This window comes from Lipophrys pholis, assembly GCF_963383615.2.
Source record: "Lipophrys pholis genome assembly, chromosome: 11".
Lineage (NCBI taxonomy): Eukaryota > Metazoa > Chordata > Actinopteri > Blenniiformes > Blenniidae > Lipophrys > Lipophrys pholis.
This window is the reverse complement of record NC_137631.1, coordinates 30,496,769-30,515,943: the sequence shown is the minus strand read 5'-3', so window position 1 is coordinate 30,515,943 and position 19,175 is coordinate 30,496,769. Positions and strand designations below refer to the sequence as shown.

The window sequence follows — 19,175 nt, the reverse complement described above, 5'->3', positions numbered from 1 at the left end:
GTAAACATGCCGAGTTATCTCTACTAAACCTGATTAGTGCAATGAATTTTTCAGCAAAATCGTACAAACAACTATTGTTGTTTAGTAATGATAGCAGGTTTTTACAAAAAATAAAAGAATAAGTAATGATCACTCAGAAGTTTAATTAGAAACAAAATGCTGGTTTACAGCGTGGTCCGAGACGTCAGTGAACAGCACGTGTGGTGAATGCATCCCTGGACAGTGGCGCCGCAGGAAATTACATCAGACGTAAACGGCATCAGTGTGCACCGTGTTTTTCTTTGAAGATATCTTATTATACATGTTTTTAACTTTTTGACATTGTTGGTCCAAAAAACAGTTTTTTCCAAAGTTTCTAGCTCCTCCTTGATTTTCCTCCACAGTTCCTGAAGGGAGGCGGGTCTCAATGAGACCAGGAGGAATGAGGCAGGAAATCCAGTCCACAGTTTGCAGCCAGCGAGCAGGCTAGGGAAGTAGCACTGTGCTATCCAACTTTTCATGGCAACATGTTGCTGTTTGGACGGATTTTACACTCAAAACACCACAAAGCAACACAGCAACGTGGATGTTAGCAAAGCAACACAGCAACATGGATGTTAGCAAAGCAACACAGCAACGTGGATGTTAGCAAAGCCGTAGTCCAGCGAGGCGGCGCTCTGCAGCCAGACGTCAGCGTTTTCAAACTCCAGCTCTCGGAGGAGAACAGCACTGACATCAAAACAATGAGCAGCAGCTCCTCCAGGCTGTCAGCAGGCGATTCACACCTCCGTCAAGCTGCGTCCTACTCCACGCTAAACTCTCTGAAAATAGTCCCAATGGTTGGAGCTGCGTTAGAGCTGGAAACATTGTGTAGCTGCTGCCTTGCTCAAGAGTTTCCCCAGGGATTAATAAAGTCAACCCCAGGCTAGCTCAGTAGGTAGTGAGTTTGTGTCCCACACTGGGTGCCACCTTCCCGTGGGCTCACCACCTGCAGGAAGGTTCTTAATCAGGTGCGATGTGATCTGGGTGACGGTGCTGAGACTGTCACCCCTGGACCTGGAAATGGAGAAGCGGAAGAAAATGGATGGATGGATTAATAAAGTCATTCAAGGTTTTAAAGATAGAACTAGTTTATTATGAGATGATGACGTCACACTGACATCACGCCACAGTTTGTCAGGTTGTGTTCTACAGTACTGCACTCTGTCATGCATCAGTTTTTGTCTTTTTATTGGTGTACTCTCGTCACTGAATAATATCATTTAATGTATGATACTACGATGTCTTTTCTGTCTAAAACTAGTCATTAATTCTCTAGTATGCACAAGAATTTAATTCTTCCCTTTAAATCATTAATGCAGTACTTGTATATAATACACAGTTGTTTTCAACTATTCTAAGGTAATTGAAATGACTGTGTTGTGTAAATAAATTAAATATGTAAAAGAACTCTGATAGGCTAAATGTCTAAATGTTTCAGTACTATGTCAGAACCTACATGGATACTCTCATGGAAAGAAGTTAAACTGTAAAAATAATTTGTGAAGTCCTGTTATGTTTGTCTGGTCATTGATAATTGGAGTCAGATATACCTAAAGTTTATTCAAAAAACAATTACAGAAACATATTCCAATGGATTTATTGGTGGAATTAATACTTTACCAAGCTTATAAATTTTCATTAAACTTCGGGCAGGTAAAAAGTTGTTAAAATCCTTAATGTCAAGTCCTGGAGACATTGAATAATGAAGATATTGTAGTGAACAGACAGACAGGCAGGCAGGGGGTGACCACATTCTGAGCTGTTTTTATAGTTTGTTGCCGTGTACCATGAGGGAAGAAAACTCTAAGATGGTGTACCTGCAACACAAAATGTAGCACAAGTGTTATTTCTATGCTCAGGATTTTAATATAACATGAAACTGTTTTTGTTTAACAAAATATATTTCCTGGGTGCAAGACTAGTGCAAAGTCTGCAAGACTAGTGCAACCCATGGCTCACTAGTCCGCTCGACTTGTGGGAAAAAAAATTAAGCTCTATCCCTGTATGACAGAGGTTCTCAATCCTGGTCCTGGAGCGCCGGGATCCTGCACGTTCTCGCTCTGCCAGCTTCAGCACACCCCAATCGGATGATGATGTCATCAAGCGTGTGAAAAAGCCAAGTAACGAGGCCTGATTGCATTCATGTGTGTTGCAACTGGGAGGAACCTAAAACATGCAGGACGCCGGCCCTCCAGAACCCCTGCTGTATAGGGTTTGATCTCTGATTGGCTCGTTGGAGGAACACACTTTTTGTAAACTGAAACAAGCCACGGAGAGAGAGGACAGACTGTCTTCACTTCTGGGACGTCAGTCCAGGTATGGGGACGAGCATTACTTTTGGAAAACATTTAGAAAGTCAATTTTGCTAAATATGACCCATTTAAGAGAATTCGCCGTTATACAGTCTCTAAAACTTTCCAAAGAAGTTCTGGAAAAGAACATGATTGGCTGAGTGTGGGGGTCTGCAGAGACACGGTGCTTCATAGCGTCCTGAGAGGTAGGAACACCATCTGATCTCAAATGGTTGGCCTGAAAGACCTGGTGCAAACAAGTGTAAACAGTGTGCGTCAGGACTCACCACATGTGATCACGTCACCTGGAATACATGCTAACGCAGGTCTGAGCCGCCGCTGTGGGTCTTCACAGCGGGAGTGGACCAAAACCGCCGGCAACAGGCTCCAATCAGGCCCGCCAAACCACCAAGCAACTTCTAAAAACAAAACTGCTTTTTTTTTTAAACAAATGTCTTAAGAGTAGTGAGACAACAGAACACTGAGACTCGAGCTGAGATATTGCCGATGCTGCCATGAAAGATGGCTAACTAGCATTAGCTCCAAAGCCATGCTGTCTGGGAGTTTGTAAAAACACCCAGAATGCAGCAGCAAGAGGAGAAGTTTTCTGGACATTTCACTGGATTCTGCACCAGAAGATTTCATTAAAATTGGCTTTATGTTGCGAATGGAGTCATTTTGGGTCACAATTGGTTTTTTTTTTTGTTGAAAATATAAATTTTTTCTTCACATATACTCTGAGACACAACAAAGAAAAACTTTATAGTTTAAGTTTAAAAGTTAATCTGGTGCTATTTTACCAGTCTGACCCACTCATCATGAAACTAGGCTGTCCACTAGGTGGCCTCTGAACTAAAGTGTGTTTGACACTCCTGCTCTACAGTGGGAAATATTGCTCATTGACAAATTTACAAGAAATGACTGCCCTCTACTGGAAGAGGCCTGCGACCTCCTGAGGATGGGCCTGCGACTCGTTTTGAGGTCACGACCCACCGTTTCAGAGTGACTGATCTTGAAGGAGATGAAGCAGAACATACAGTTTTGATAATGATGATTATTTTCTTTTGGCTTCACACACCACAAGAGGGAGCTCTTTCACTGGGGGCACACACACCACAGTTTGAGTATGAATGTCGTAGTGTCGCGTCTTTGGTGTTCATCTTCTCTTTGCCTTACCAGCACTCGTTCTTTAACACACATGTATTTCAAAGCATTACTGTCCGCATACTTTAACTATAACATTTAGCCACATTTGTTCTACTTTAATCAGAGAACTCAAGACAACGTGATGACAATAGGACAAAATCCCCAAGCGAGTCTGAAAGGAATAAATATTGCTGAATAAAAAGGCTAAAGTCTGACTAACTTCTCAGAAACAATATGTTCATAAGAGAAAAGGAGGGGCAGGAAAAACCCATGAGGTCAGCAGGGAAGAAGAGAGGAGAGGACCGCCTTGCTCTTTCCTGTTTCCTCCCATTCCTCCTCCCTTCGTTTTTATCAGTATGTGGTCGAGAGAAAGAGGATCAGCAGGGGAGCCGGTCAAGGATTACCAGTTGTGAATGTGGAGATGGGCAAAAGATAAGAAGAGAGATACTCTGGGATAAAGAGGAAACAACCAGAGAGAACTTGACCACTTATAACAAAAACAAGACAAACGGACACCATAATAGTGAATGTACAGAAGCAAACGGATAGTAAGTTGGTGAAGAGTAAACTTGGAGTCGGTGCGAGTGAGGACTGTACACTTGTTTCTAGAATCGGTGGATACAACTCTGGGAAATCTTGACATGTACAGCGGATATGGAGGTAAGAAGAAGCCCAGCACAGCTCCTTTCTAATCATTAACTCTCTGTTTGGATGAACCTCCAGTTGCTGGTTAACATGGTTGTAACTTATTAGGGGCGTTTGGGGGAAGAAAAAAAAAAGCAGAACAGATTTGAGTCTATCCTGATTGTTGTTATATATCGTATATGTTGTTATAAACCAGTCAGGAGTCTAGTCTGCCTTTACGTCTATATCACGTTATCTAACACCCTCACCTGGCTCACAACCAGTTATATCTAATATGAGTTTGACCGGCGCAGCAGTTTTTTTGTAGATACCTGTTTGATGTTCAGTCGGTTTACATTGTGTCCCGGTTACCAGGGAGTTTTGATCATTTCCTGGAAATCGTGTACTGTGACCAAACGCCCTCTTTTTCCTGGACAAGTCCACTTTTCACATCCTGTCCGTGGTGGTGGTGTGTGGGGGGGGGGTTAAACCCATGAGACACTTTTCATTGCACGCATTAAGGATACAGCACTACCACTTTTTAAACGAGTACAAATAAGTACCTTTCAGCTATGAGCTAAAACTGAGTACCGATAGGATTAGAGTACTACCTGGGTTTCTTCAGTCTGCGCTGTGCATCATGTGATAAGGGTCTGAGGTCAGGGGACCCAGGCGAGGTCTAAGGTTTGAACCCTGGAGGTGAAGGGCAGCACTCCCCAGCCCGTCAAAACTTGTTTTTGCACCACGGACCAGTTTAGAGCAACATAATTGTTCCACAGACGGACTGTGACAAGATAATGTGACGGATTTGAGAAGCTTTGATGAATGCAAAACATTTTTCAAAATTAAACTTGATGCAGACTCACATAAATTTAATGTAAATGTTCAAAATAAAACTATTCATATGTGGCCCGCCACTAAATGATCTGCGCCCGGTGGTGGGGGACTCCTGATAAAAACTATACATCACAAACACTGTAGTGTTACATGCACAAACTTATATTCATCCAATAAAAAGTTTAAAAGGACTAGCACGCTAGTCCCAGTGTCCTAGTACTCAGGATTGGTACATCCTGAGTATGCTTGTATTCAAATTGACTGTCACTTTGCACACAATACTACAGTGATCACCAAGAGGCTGGCTCGACTCTATTCACTGGAGAATGTGTCTAAAACTTTGCTATTTAACCATTGGAGTGTTTTTGTAAAGTTCAACAATATGGAGGCCAAAGAAATAAAAAGTTTTGCTGGGTTAAATAAAAAAAATTTCAAGAACACTACTTCAGATTTTTTTTTAAATTTATTAGTTCATGAAAACGTGAAAATATTTAGTATTTTGATTTTCTATTGTTTGTTCAAGAGACATCATTTTAGGAAGTGAGTACTCCAATCATCTTGAGTAATATTAATTATGTAATAATATCAATCATTACACAGTGTGACAAGATCTGTGTGTATGTGTGTGTGTGTGTGTGTGCGTGTGTGCGTGCGTGTGAGTGCGTGCGTGTGTGCATGTGTGTGCGTGCGTGCGTGTGTGCATGTGTGTGCGTGCGTGTGAGCGTGCGTGTGTGTGTGTGTGCGTGCATGTGTGTGCGTTTGAGTACGTGCGTGTGTGTGTGTGCGTGCGTGCATGTGTGTGCGTGTGAGTGCGTGCGTGTGTGTGCGTGCGTGCGTGCGTGCGTGTGTGTGTGTGTGCGTGTGTGTGCGTGCGTGCGTGCGAATGCGTGTGAGTGCGTGTGTGTGTGTGTGCGTGTGTGTGCGTGTGTGTGCGTGTGTGTGTGTGCGTGCGTGCATGTGTGTGAGTGCGTGCGTGTGAATGCGTGCGTGTGTGTGTGCGTGTGTTGCGTCAGCAGTTTACCGTGGAGACAGTCGGCGGCGGCGGCGGCGGTTTCCAGAAGAGACCCCGACACCGTTTTGTCAATGAGCAGCTGACATGCACTGAACGTTTTTCTTTTTCCACTTGAAGAACTCGTGCAGACTGGGCCTGGGTGTTCAGTACTGCAGGATTTCTTTTTTTTTTTAAACTTTATTTTTATTTTTTTTTTTTCACAGGAATTGACAAGGTACAAAACCACTCTGTTAAGTCACACGGTTATGCATTTATACATCACAGTTATATTTCAATTATATATCACAGATAAAAACTACTGAACAACCTGAACAACAACAGTAACATTGGCGGGGGGGGGGAATCATGTGCATCACGAGTTACATCTGTATAATTCACAACATTCACAGGCAGTAAAGTATTCCAAGTTTAGGTTTAGTTGTCACCCCTATGCGTGAGGAACGTTACCCATGGTGCCCAGAGAGCCTCACATATGTCCCTCTTCAGCCTTAAACTGTAGGTCATCTGTTCCATATGCTGTATATTTTTAACTATTTCTATCCACTGATGAAGGGTGGGTGGTTCCTTACAAAGCCAACGCCTTGTTATTGCCTTTTTGCTTGCAGCCATAAAAATCTGCAAAATGTATCTGACCTTTCTGGGTATTTCCAAATCTATCTTTCCCAGGTAGAAAGTCATAAAGGTAAATTCAAAATTGTTCCCCACAAAATGTGTAACTGTATTATGGATGTCATCCCAAAAGGGTCTAATAACTGGGCAGGCCCAAAATATATGTGTATGGTCTGCCATGTCGTTACCACATTCTCTCCAGCAGTTAGATTGTGAATTTGGCAGTCTAGATTTTTGTTTTGGAGTTATGAAAAACCTGATCAAGTTTTTCCATAAGAAATCTCTCCACCATTGTGAAGCTGAGGTTGAGATTTGAGTCCTGATCATATTCGTCCAATCCTCCTGACTGATGGAAATTCCCGATTCCTTCTCCCATTTTTCCCTCACATAATTTGTTGAGTGGCCTCTTAGTTCATTTACATATCCGTACAGTTCTCCAATAATCTTTTTGAACAATTTGGTTTTATAGGCCCTAATGAACATTTGTGTGATACCCGTCATATTTGTAGGTAAAGATCCCTTAATATTTTTGTTAAAATAATGTCTGAGTTGAAGGTACCTATAGAAATCCTGTCGGCTAAGGTCATATTTCTCTGACATAGATTTAAAATCTGGGAATTCCAAATCATTGAGCAGAAGACATAATGTAGTAACTCCCTGTTGCTCCCACTGTTTGAATCCTCCGTCTTGAGTGGCCAGTCTAAATTCTGGGTCGTAAATAGGCCATATTAATACCCGGATTTCGTTCTGCATATTAAGTTGTTTTACTAAGCTGGCCCAGGTGTCAAGTGAAAATCTTGTCCATTGGCTCTGTGTATCATGCTGCTTAGCAACCCATGGGCATCCTAGGAGACTCTGTAACGGTGTATCTAACAGAGGCAGTTCCATGGTTTTCCATTTTGCCACATATTCTTGGTTGCACCAAAGCATCAGTGGTTTTATCTGTGCCGCTAGATAGTAGTCTTTAAGGGTTGGTAAGGCCATCCCCCCTTTGTTTTTTGGCAGCTGCAGAGTTTTATATCTCACACGAGGATGTTTTCCATTCCAGATGAATCGGGATATCACCTTATCCCATTCTCTAAATTGTTTATCAGGAATGTGCACGGGGAGAGACTGAAACAGATAGAGCAGTCTGGGCAAGATGTTCATTTTTACTGTCATTATTCTGCTACCAATATCTAGGGGTAGAGGAGTCCACCTGTCAAAATCATCTCTGATTTGTGTAGAGATCAGGTTGTAGTTTTCATTGTACAATTGAGATATGTCTTTTGTTAATTTAATCCCCAAATAATTGATAGATGTTGATTCCCAGTTAAATTTATATTCATTTTTTAGTTCCAATGGTGGTGTGAAATTGAACACTAAGGCCTGTGTTTTGTTAATATTTAGAGTGTAGCCAGACATTGCTCCATACATCTGCAAAAGATCCATTAATTTAGGGATTCCCAACACAGGATTCTTTAGACTAACAAGAACATCGTCTGCGTACAGACATATCTTATATTCTGTGTCTTTTATAACAATTCCTTCTAATATTGGATCCTGTCTTATGGCTTGTGCAAGCGGTTCAATAAACAAGTTAAAGAGTCCAGGGCTAGCTGGACAACCCTGGCGGCAACCTCGATGCAGGCTTATTTTATCGGAAAGGTCCCCATTAACTTTTACCCTGGCTATTGGGTGTGTGTATAATGTTTTAATGTTATTTATGAATTTCTCATGAAAGCCAAATTTTTCCATAACTTTATAAAGAAAATCCCATCCCACAGAGTCAAATGCTTTTTCTGCATCTAAGCTGAGCAGGATAGCCCCAAATTTCCTTTTTTCTATATGTTCAATGATGTGGAGGGTTCTTCTGACATTGTCCTGGGTCTGCCTGCCTTGGATAAAGCCTGTTTGGTCCTCATCTATCAATAAGGGCATCATTTCCTCCATCCTTTTAGTTAAAATAGCAGCATATAATTTATAATCCTGGTTCAGGACACTGATCGGTCTGTATGCCCCACAGTCTTGTAGGTCTTTTCCCTCTTTTGGTATAATTGAAATATTCGCCTCCCTCCATGACGGGGGAAGGATTCCCTCCTTCAAAGTATGGTTGAAGCTCTTATGCAGTATTGGCAATTAGTCCTCTTTTAGTGATTTATACCATTCCCCTGGAAATCCGTCCGTCCCTGGAGATTTACATGGTTTAAGGGCAGAAATAGCTTTGCTAATTTCTTCAACTGATATTTCCTTAATTAACTTATCATTATGAATTTTACCGAGACAGGGCAGGTCTAACTGATCCAGAAAATTTTCAACTTTGTATACATCAAATAGTGTTGGTTGAGTGTAGAGATTTTCATAAAACTTCTCAAATGCCTTTTTAATTCCTTGTAGTTTATATGTGGTCTTTTTGGATATGGGGTCCCTAATTTTGTAAACTGTACTTTCTGAACGTTGTTTTCGCAGCCTCCAAGCAAGTATCCTTGTGGCTTTAGAGCCTGCCTCGTAGTGTCGTTGTTTTGTAAATCTGAGCTTTTTCTCTATTTCCTCACAATATATCTTGTCAATTTCTTGTTTTATAGGTCTAATTTGTAACAGTAGTTGTGGGTCCTTGTTTTTACTATGTAGTTGTTCAAGATCCAAAAGGTTTTTTTGCAGGTCCACGAGTTTTCTGGCTTTTACTTTTTTAAGAAAAGCGGATTCTGATATAATTTTACCCCTTAAGACAGCTTTTGCTGCATCCCACAATATCACTGGATTCACATTTCCATTATCGTTATCTGCTAAGTATGTTTTTATCTCGCTCTTCATTTTTTCCTTGAATTCAGGGTTGTTTAGCATACTTAAGTTCAGTCTCCAAGTTGTTGTTTTAAGCCTGCTGTCAAGATGTAATTTTAAGTAAACAGAGGAGTGATCTGATAGATCCCTTTGACTAATATTACATTCCTTTATTCTGTGTCTCTCAGAGGCATGCATAAATAAATAATCAATCCTTGAATAAGCATTATGTCTGCTTGAATAGTATGTGTATTCTCTATCTTGATTATGAAAGTCTCTCCAGACATCCATGAGACCTATATTCTGGACTCTTTTTTTAATCCATCTTTCAGTACAGGTCATTCTCCTTTTCGTACTAGACGTATCAAGTTTTTGATTTAAAATTACATTGAAGTCTCCTGCACAGATCATGACTCCTGCGGTTTGAAATTCAATAAAATCCAGTATTTTTTTATAGAATGACCTTTTACTGTCTGGGGGGGCATATACATTTAACAAGGTCACCTCCTTGTCTTCTAATCTTCCTTTCACTATAACAAATCTGCCTTCTCTGTCTTTAGTTTCTGACAAAAGCTCAAATTGAACAGAGTTGGGCAATAGAATAGCCACACCCCTTTTTCGTCCAGTTTTAAATGATGAATAATAGGTATGTCTAAAACCCATATTCTTTATTTTTTCATGTTCATGATTAGTTAGATGAGTTTCTTGCAGAAATATAATTTGTGCCTTTTCCTTTTTAACTTTGGATATAATTTTACTTCTCTTAATAGGACTCGTCAGGCCGTTCACATTAAGGGTGACAACTTTAAACTCTTTGTTATGCATTTATGAATGGAAGTTCTCTTATGCATGCATTCATGATCCCCAGAAACGAGGGAAAATAACTATGTACAACAAACAAAGCACAGAAAGAACAAAATAAACCATGATAGAACATTGTTTGGTCTTCCAACATTGAGGTGCTCCCTGCACCTCTTGTGTGGGGGATTAATCCCGCCGCTGTGTGGCGGGGCCCCCTAGGGTAACTTGGCTGCGTGACTGTCACTTAGGCTGTGCACTGACCTCCACGTCTTCATATTATTAAATTAAATCGTATTGGGCCAAATAAAATAAAACTAGGCTTTATACACTGTACCACTGCAGTGAGTGGCTTAGCACAGCTTTATTTTCGGGACATTTAAGTGGTTAGAAAAAAAATAAAGTAATATAAAAAACAACAACAACCGGTACTTATTACTAAAATAGAAGTCCGCTTCAATGAGTTCAGCTTACCGTTGGCGTCCCGGCATACATAGCGCTACCCTCAGGGGTATGTCACCCCGAAATATCTACTCCAATAGAAGTGGGATGAGGTTATTTAGACGCCAGGTTGGGTCCGTTTCAGCGGGGCAGGTAAATCCACGGAGTCACTCCTTGGTCCGGTGTCGGTCCTCTCCTCTGTCTCTGCGCCGCCCGTCCTTCACCTTCTCCCACCGGGGGTTCGGCCTCGTCGTTCCTCTCGGGTTGCCCTCATTTCCCGGCGGTATCGTGAAGCCTTTGCATTTTAAATCCTGAGCGGCCTGGTCTGCGCTCTCGTAAGTGACCGTCCCCGACTCCAGGAATACACGCATCCGGGTCATCGGTGTGTGAAATCTGATGCCCGCCGCCTTCAAAGCCTTCTTGATTGGCAGGTATGCTTTACGTTTATCCATCACTCCGGTCGCATAGTCATGGTCAAAGAATATCCGCTTCCCTTCCACCGTAATGGGCTTTTTCCATGCTGCACTGATGATCTTTTCTTTTGTTGAATATTTCAGAAATCTTACAATAGTGGATCTGGGAGGGGCCGTGTCTGCAGGTTTAGGTCCAAGCGCACGGTGTGCATGCTCAATACCCAGGTCATTCATTACGGCGCTCTCATTCAGTTCCGTTTTTATAAGGTTTTCAATGAAATGGGCCATAGAGGTCCCCTCGGCGCCTTCTTTAATACCGTAAATTCGGATGTTGTTGCGGCGGGAGTGTCCTTCGAGCTCTGTTATCTTTGATTTCAATTCGAGCTGAGTCAGGCGCAGCTCGTTTAGAGTCTCATCAACCTCCGTGCCGAGTGATTCCACCTCTTCAATGCGCCCCTCGGCCTCGTCCATTCGGCGTGACACGGTCTCTATTTTCCCCGCGGCCTCCTCCATCCTCCGGTTAATGTCTGCTCTCATCTCACCAAGCTGGTTCTTTACATCCAGTTGAAACTTAAACTGGAACTCCGATAGCTGTTTCGAGATCTTGTTTTCCAGTTCTGTCATTGCTTTGGTCATCGTCTCGCTTATGGTGTCCCGAACAAGAGCTAGCGGGGCCGTTTCTGCTAGCGTAGCCGCGCCAGTGCTAGCTACATCCTCCACATCTGTGTCTCTCCTCTTGCTCCTCAACGCCATGTTGCGGCCCTTTTCGTCTCCCCCTGACATTGGAACGTGCCGAGGGACACTTAAACACAAAATCTCCTGATTTAAAGAGGGATAAGTGGAAGTCCAGTCTGCAGCCGAGCTCTCACGCAGCCATCTTCACCCTCACGTGACCGGAAGTCCCCAGTACTGCAGGATTTCCAGCTGATACAGGTACCAAGTACCAAAACTCCTCAAACGACACATTTCACCTAAGTTACAAATACTTTTAGACTGCGTACTGTAAAGCAAAGCTCGGTTCTAAAAGCATCAGCGTCACTGCGTCTGAACTACATGATGAGTTGCTGACAAAGTGCTGTGATTCAGTGGAGACCGGTGTGCAGTGAGCGTGTAATTCAAAGTGAGCTGCTGGTGCTCAGGCTGGGACTCAGGGGGTCGGACCTTCTGTTGCACCTGAACAGAGTTTTAATGCTCCGGCTAATTGTTTGTTTCTGCAGTTTAACAGCAGAAAGCATCTGGAGCTAATGAACACACAGTATAGGAATAATGTCCCGGGAGATTTATTATTTTTTACCATGATGAGATTTAATAATCAGCTCATTTCACAGTCCCTCTATGAGAGTAGAACTTCTATAAATTAGACCAAGTATCCTTCAATAGAATGTGATGGTTTAACCTAATTTTAAGTAATTTCGTCCTTCGCTACCACCAAGTTTTTAAGTGAATACACTCATATTAATGTGAATAAATCCCAGTTGTCCAGCTCTCTTATTGCAGGAGAAACAGACAAACAGTCCCTTTGTTGTATACATCGATCAGTCAATACTGCGTTGCCCCTGGATACAGTTTTCTGTCTGCAAAACAGAAAGTCTAAAACATGAAAACGCTCAGAAAACCGTCAAACTTTAGAATAATGTGTCGTCCAGTGATTAAAACATTGCCAGTGAAATGTATCAAGACTCTTCAGAGCCATTTAAGGCCTTTAATCACAATTTTCAACAACTCTATCAGATTTTAAATGCTGCTGAACTTGGAGACTCTTTACCAGTGGCGGCTGGTGGAGTTTTCTCCAGGGGGGCTAGAACTCTAAAATACACATTTACCAAAAGGGAAGCAAACACGTATTAAGGAATCCCACCAGTGTATTTACATAAATAAAAACAACAAAAGTACATGACATTATAATGTCATGTACTGTTCTATTTTTGGTACATACATTTTATATAATAATAATAATAATAATAATAATAATAATAATAATAATAATAATAATAATAATGCCTGTATTAGTCTATGCTGGGTCAGATTATAATGTCATGTTCTATTTTTTGTACATACATTTTAGGATGTGCCTGTTGCTGTCAACCTCCTCACTGTGCTTAGGGATCCCTATTCTGTAGTCTTCATCAAGCTGACATGAAATGTTTATTTATTCCAAACATGCATTTTGCATGTGGATTGCAGTTTGTTCACGCTTCCTTGCCTTTTCTGAAAAGTGTTTTAAATCAGTACTACCTGTATGAATTCAACTGTAATTCATTCCAGCTTTTCTTATAGTGTAATAATAACTTAATAACAAGACAAGCTCAGATCTGATGAGCAGATAACAGGACACACACCACACTATTGTGTGTGTTTCCAGAATGGTCTGGGTGGTAGAGGTCAAAAAGCATCAGACAATGTGGGCCATGTCTCACACACACACACACACACACACACACACACACACACACACACACACACACACACACACACACACACACACACACACACACACACACACACACACACACACACACACACACACACACACACACACACACACACACAGTTGGCAGCGAGGTGAATGGAGGGCTGAGTGTGTGGCGTGTTTGTACTGCAGGGACAAAAGCAGAGGAGGTGATGCGACTGGAAGTTGTTCAGCCGGCTGTTTGGATCAGGTAGGGATCACGAATCGGAGGATGGAATCATTACAGTGGTTAACTGATGAGTAAGCTGGAGATAAGAGTGTGACAGAGGGAAATGTGTCGACTGCCAATCATCTGTCTGAAGCTGGAATGTGACAGAGACTCCAAGTATCAAGGTTGGTGTTTTAGGAAGATGTCAAACTGGTGAAAATGCTCAATCCAAAACTTAAGGGACATGATAAGATCGATAAAATAGATAGATTTTGGAGAAGTTGAACATTTGTTAGAAATGACACATAATATTGTCAGACAGGAATACTTACATATGTCAACAAGATATTATAGCCTTATTATTATAAAATTGACCCGCTCTCACTCTCAAATTATATTTTGAGTGGAAGAGTTATCCGCATGACTCTGTAAAGCAACAGTGAAGTCATGGAGCGCCGGGAATGGACGGCTCAGTGCCATCGATCGCCCGCTGCTCCAAAACAAACAGAGGAATATTGAGCTGGGAGCTGAGGGGCAGGGTCGCCAACGGAAAACAATCATCAGCTTAAAGGGAAACCAGCGCAGCCCAGGAAAGTTGTGATCCGGGTGTAGCCGCACTGTGTTGTACGGCGGCAGGGAGGGAGACCAACTGGACAATAGCAAGAAGAGCTGGTGCTGCTCTGGAGAGAGAAAGACATGACTTAACCCAGGGGGATCAAACATACGGCCCACAGGCCAAAATCATCTGATTCTTTCTTTGGATAAACAAAGATGATGCACCAATAAGGCTCACTGCTGTTTGTGATTCAGTTACTCAGGATTGCAACTCTTGATGTAAGAGCAGTGGCCTCAGACCCGAAGGGTTCAAGCAAAAATGCATCGATTCAGAAAAGTTTCTCATTTCCACAGCAACGTTTTCAGAAACAATGTCTGTTAAGTGTCCCCGGGCTAGCTCAATTGGTAGAGCATGAGACTCACAATCTCAGTGTAGTGGGTTCGTGTCCCACGCCGGGCGCCACCTTCCCGTGGGCTCACCACCTGCAGGAAGGTTCTTAAATGGTGCGATGTGATCTGGGTGACGGTGCTCAGACTGTCACCTCCGCGACCCGGAAATGGATAAGCAGAAGAAAATGAATGAATGTCTGTTAAGTGGAAATGGCAGGAATTCTGAAAATGATGTACTTTTCAAATTGAGCCACTAGGGGGCACTGCTGTTTGTTTTTGTAGTGAAACCACACCCACATGTGCACAGAGAACAATACAAACATCAACAACGGGAGAACTCGGACGTTCTAGTGGACAGACAATCAAGTTTGATTGTTATTACGTTGATTGTCAAAATAAAAGTACCAAGTCCCGGGAGAATATGGAGTGGGAGTCATGACACGACGGAGGAAACATGATTCTGATTGTCAGCCACTGAGCATGTGCACAACTACTAGTAACTACGACCATGGTGCACATGTGCAGTAGCAGCGTCTCAGTAAGGTTGCATTTTCCTCCGTTTCCACTGAGTCAGATTTTGAACATTTTCAAAAAATCTCATCTTAGGAGCCATTTTCAAAATGTTGTGTTTTCAGTGGCGCCGAGTGCCATTGTTGTGTAAACGGACACCGAAATGCAATGAAAGTTTTCCGTTTTCCCTTGAAAGCGTGGTGTGAACGGGGCCTCAGTCAGCTCCTGCTCCCTCACCGTGGCAGAAGTTTCACTCTGGGTCTCAGCCAGCGACTGCAAATATGTGGAGTGATGGAATTAGGTGATGGGCAGCAGGAATGTGCAGTATCTACTCCCGAGCCATCCCACACAGCCTCCTCTGCTGCTGAGCCCAACCGTACCACACTCCACATCCACACATCTCAACACTTCAATAGGAAAACCTACAGATAAGACCGTTGATTAACCATCTCACAGTACTTTGTTATAATTCCACGTGAGCAAACACTGACCACCACCTCCATTTTACCCGGATGGACCCTCCAGAAGATCCAAATTGAATGGAGTTACTTTTGAAGTTACAGTAGGCCTCTCAATGGAACTGGTTCAAAACAAAAGTCTAAGAAAGTTATGAAAGTTTTTTTATTTTCACTTGTAACCCTTGAGAGGGCTTGAAAGAGGGCTTGAAAGAGGGCTTGAAAGTCAGTTTTTAATACGATTCATCTTCACATGTTATACATATTGAAGTGAATATAATTGATTGCTCCAGCCTCACTGACATTACAGCATTTTGAATTCATTGTAGATTTAATACATAGTCATTTGGACACTCTGATATTACAGTAATCCGGTGAGATATAATTTTCATCTGTGATCCAACATGTTTCTAAATGTAGAGACATTTAGCAGGTTAAAGAAGGCAGCCCTGCAGGTTTTCTGAATCTCCATTTCTTGGAGGCAACTTCTGTTTTTATCATCATTCAGACGCAGAAAGTTGCTTTGTCTTCAAGACGTGCTTCAAGCTTGACAAACCTTTCATCAAAATCATCTGGTTTCACACATCAATAGTGCCCCATCCGCTTAGCAGTGGAAGTTAATGTACATGAAAACTATTGACTACAAACACAGAACCTTGTGGAACTCCATGTTTAACTTAAGTCATCGTTAACATGAAGGAAGTGGAACCTCCCTGATCAATATGATTGAAAATCAGTTTAATGCTGAAACTGTAAGCCCGGGGAAATGTTCTAGTCTCTGTAATGGGATGATCTGATTAATAGTATCAATGTTCTGATCAATAGTATCAATGATCTGATCAATAGTATCAGTGTTCTGATCAATAGTATCAATGATCTGATCAATAGTATCAATGTTCAATAGTATCAATGTTCTGATCAATAGTATCAATGTTCTAATCAATAGTATCAAATGCAGCTCTGAGATCTGTCACAATACAAAAATACAGTGAAATGTCTCAAACACTTCTACAGCTGTTGCATTCTGGGTATTTTGAAAAACTCCCTCTGACTGCCTGGCTTTGAGGCTAATGGTATAGTTTGATGGCTTTCAGGGCAGCATCACTGATAGAGTTGAACATCCTCATAAAAAGCTCTGACACATCAGAAACAGGTTCCACCCGGAAATGGAAGGGAAGCGGCTGAATGTGATGGACCCTGTATGACCCTGCTTTTCCACCCACTCTGCTTGTGCTCCCCAACTCATTTCCTGTTAGCTTCTCTGTCTTTTTCAAGATAGATAGATAGATGGTTCATCAGTTTTCTCCACTCGTGAGCACACAATGTATTTGACATGAAAACACACCAGAAGTTGTGTTTACTTGCACAGTAAGCAGTGCTGAAGCATTTTCTCTATTCCCAGCAGAACTGACATTTCCTCATGCCTGCAGCCCTCAAGACTATCTCCCTTTGTTCAATTTCCTGTCAGGAGAGGCAGTGCATCTGACTTCCTGTCTGATTGTGACATTTCCTGTGCTGATGGGTGGGGGTTGAGGGGGCCGGGGCCTTTCAGCTGGACACAGGACTCTGCCTCTGAGGGGAAAAACCTGCTTTCGCAGATGGGAATATGCCCTTGACCTAAGCTGCAACAACAAAATAAAATGTTAGGAGAAACCTTTGTAGCTGAATGACCAAATGGACAAGTACATTAGCCGCGCGTGTGTGTGTGTGTGCGTGTGTGTGTGTGTGCGTGTGTGCGTGTGCGTGTGCGTGTGCGTGTGTGTGTGTGTGTGTGTGTGTGTGTGTGTGTGTGTGTGTGTGTGTGTGTGTGTGTGTGTGTGTGTGTGTGTGTGTGTGTGTGTGTGTCGGAGATGAAACATTGGATGTTGGGAGAATCGTTAGAATCGTTAGTAAACTGTGGAGGTAACGTGGTGACGTGTGCAGGATTCACCAGTCGTGTCGGTGGTCGTCAGCCTGCGATCCATACCAGACAGTGTGAGATATGGGCTCTATGCACGCTGGGACATGACATACTTTCCGCTGTAATCTCAGGAGGCTGTTTACTTCCGCTGATCACTGAATGCTACTACTAACGACCTCGCCTCTCAGTTTAATCAATATTTGCCTTTTATTGTCACGTCTTTTAGTTGTTTTATTGTTATACAATTTTTGCTCCCCTTACGTGTAATATGACATGTAAGCAAACAAAAACGCGAGGACAGCAGATCAAGCCACCACTGCTGTGTGCCACTCTGCACAGGATCGGCGAGGTGTAATTCCTACCTGAGCTTTCAGCTGAGCTCTAAGCTACCTGCTGCTTTGTGTCATTGCATTTACTGGACGAGTCAAGCGTCTGGAAAAGACAAAAGCAATACAATGCAAATCAGCAGGGGCTGTGGGGGGTCTTTCTGTTTCTGTTGAAAGCAAATGGAAAAGACAAAGACAAAGCAGGAGAAGCATTGACAAAATGGAATAAGCAAAGACAAGATAGAAAAAGAATATGACTACCTTTGTATATTTTTTGTATTATTGATTCTCTTTATAGTTTCACATTTATTCCCTTTTAATTTTGGCACTCCTGTGATTCCATATACAATGAGCTCAAGTAACAGGGCTATGGGTCAATTTAGACAAAAATTGCCCTTTAACCAGCACAGTTGGCAGTGAATAATATTATATGACAATCAATAGCATTTATCATTACAACACATTGTAGTATTACATTTGATGATACATACCTAACTCCACTGGCTGTTATAGCACCTGGTTTGGGCTTTATGACAACTATGGCATCCACAGGTCCTGGCTTCACTCCCTATTTATTTAAAAGGTAGTGTTAGAAGATAAAAATAAGACAAGATATATTATTGTCATTGTGCAGAAGTACAACAAACTCTGTGTGGAAGAACACGACAATTAGCAGGAATGCAAATAATAATTTAAATAGATAAAAAATACTCTTCAAGGGGACATATTATTTTGATCACATATAACTTGAGTGTCAAAATGATACATACCATTGTTCGTGGTTTATGCCACTTCTGCTCTGTCTGTGCATGACAGGACAGGAGGGACAACAGACATGCCACATTCAGAATAATGGGCTGTCTGGTAAAACAATGCAACTAAGTGGTGGCAGATTCCCACAGCCAGCAATACAAGAACAGAAGCTGTTAACCAACACAACTGGCTGTGCATCACGTAACGTCGTCTGAAATACAAAGAAGCAAAAATGAATGGCTTTTGAAAAGATGGACTCCAGCAACAGCAATTAGTGGTGCAAGACACTCGTGTACTGTCTCATGTAACATTTGTGCTGCTCTGCATGACTCGTCGACTGTCTCCTCTTATTTGCTGTATCATCTTCGTTGAGTTCCGAGGTGTACAGATGGGAATGAAAAACCTTTAAATGTAGAATATATTTTGTTGTAATCGGTAGTGGTCTCTCCATTGTTGGTTTGTATACTTGTAATAAGTTGTTTTTCCCTTCTAACTGGTTAGCTAATAATGTCCCTGTCTTTTCACTGTGCTCATAGTATGTGCTTTTACTTTTTAGTAGCAGATTTTGTGTTTGATAATTGGTCAGGAGGTCAAATATTTTTTTTTTTTAACTTTGCTTGGTTGCAAATTGATATGATTGGTTGCCGGAATGGAGACCCCCCCCCCCCCCCCCTTGGCTTGGCCTGGAATGTTGACTGGAAGTGCTGCCCCGCCCA

At 42.1% G+C, this 19,175-nt stretch overlaps 1 protein-coding gene across 2 annotated transcripts in view; it reads left to right on the top strand.

Moving 5' to 3' along the window:
• Positions 1-19,175, top strand: part of ripor1 (RHO family interacting cell polarization regulator 1) — a 102,785-nt gene that overhangs the window by 31,830 nt on the left and 51,780 nt on the right. Inside the window, exon 1 of one of the 2 annotated variants that reach the window (XM_080476067.1) lies at positions 3,812-4,118. The exons of the other annotated variant lie outside the window; for it this stretch is intronic. Within the exon in view, the coding sequence (XP_080332193.1) occupies positions 4,100-4,118 (19 nt within the window). The 5' untranslated portion in view covers positions 3,812-4,099. Of the gene's footprint in view, positions 1-3,811; positions 4,119-19,175 lie in introns of those variants that run through there. 2 annotated transcript variants of the gene reach the window in all.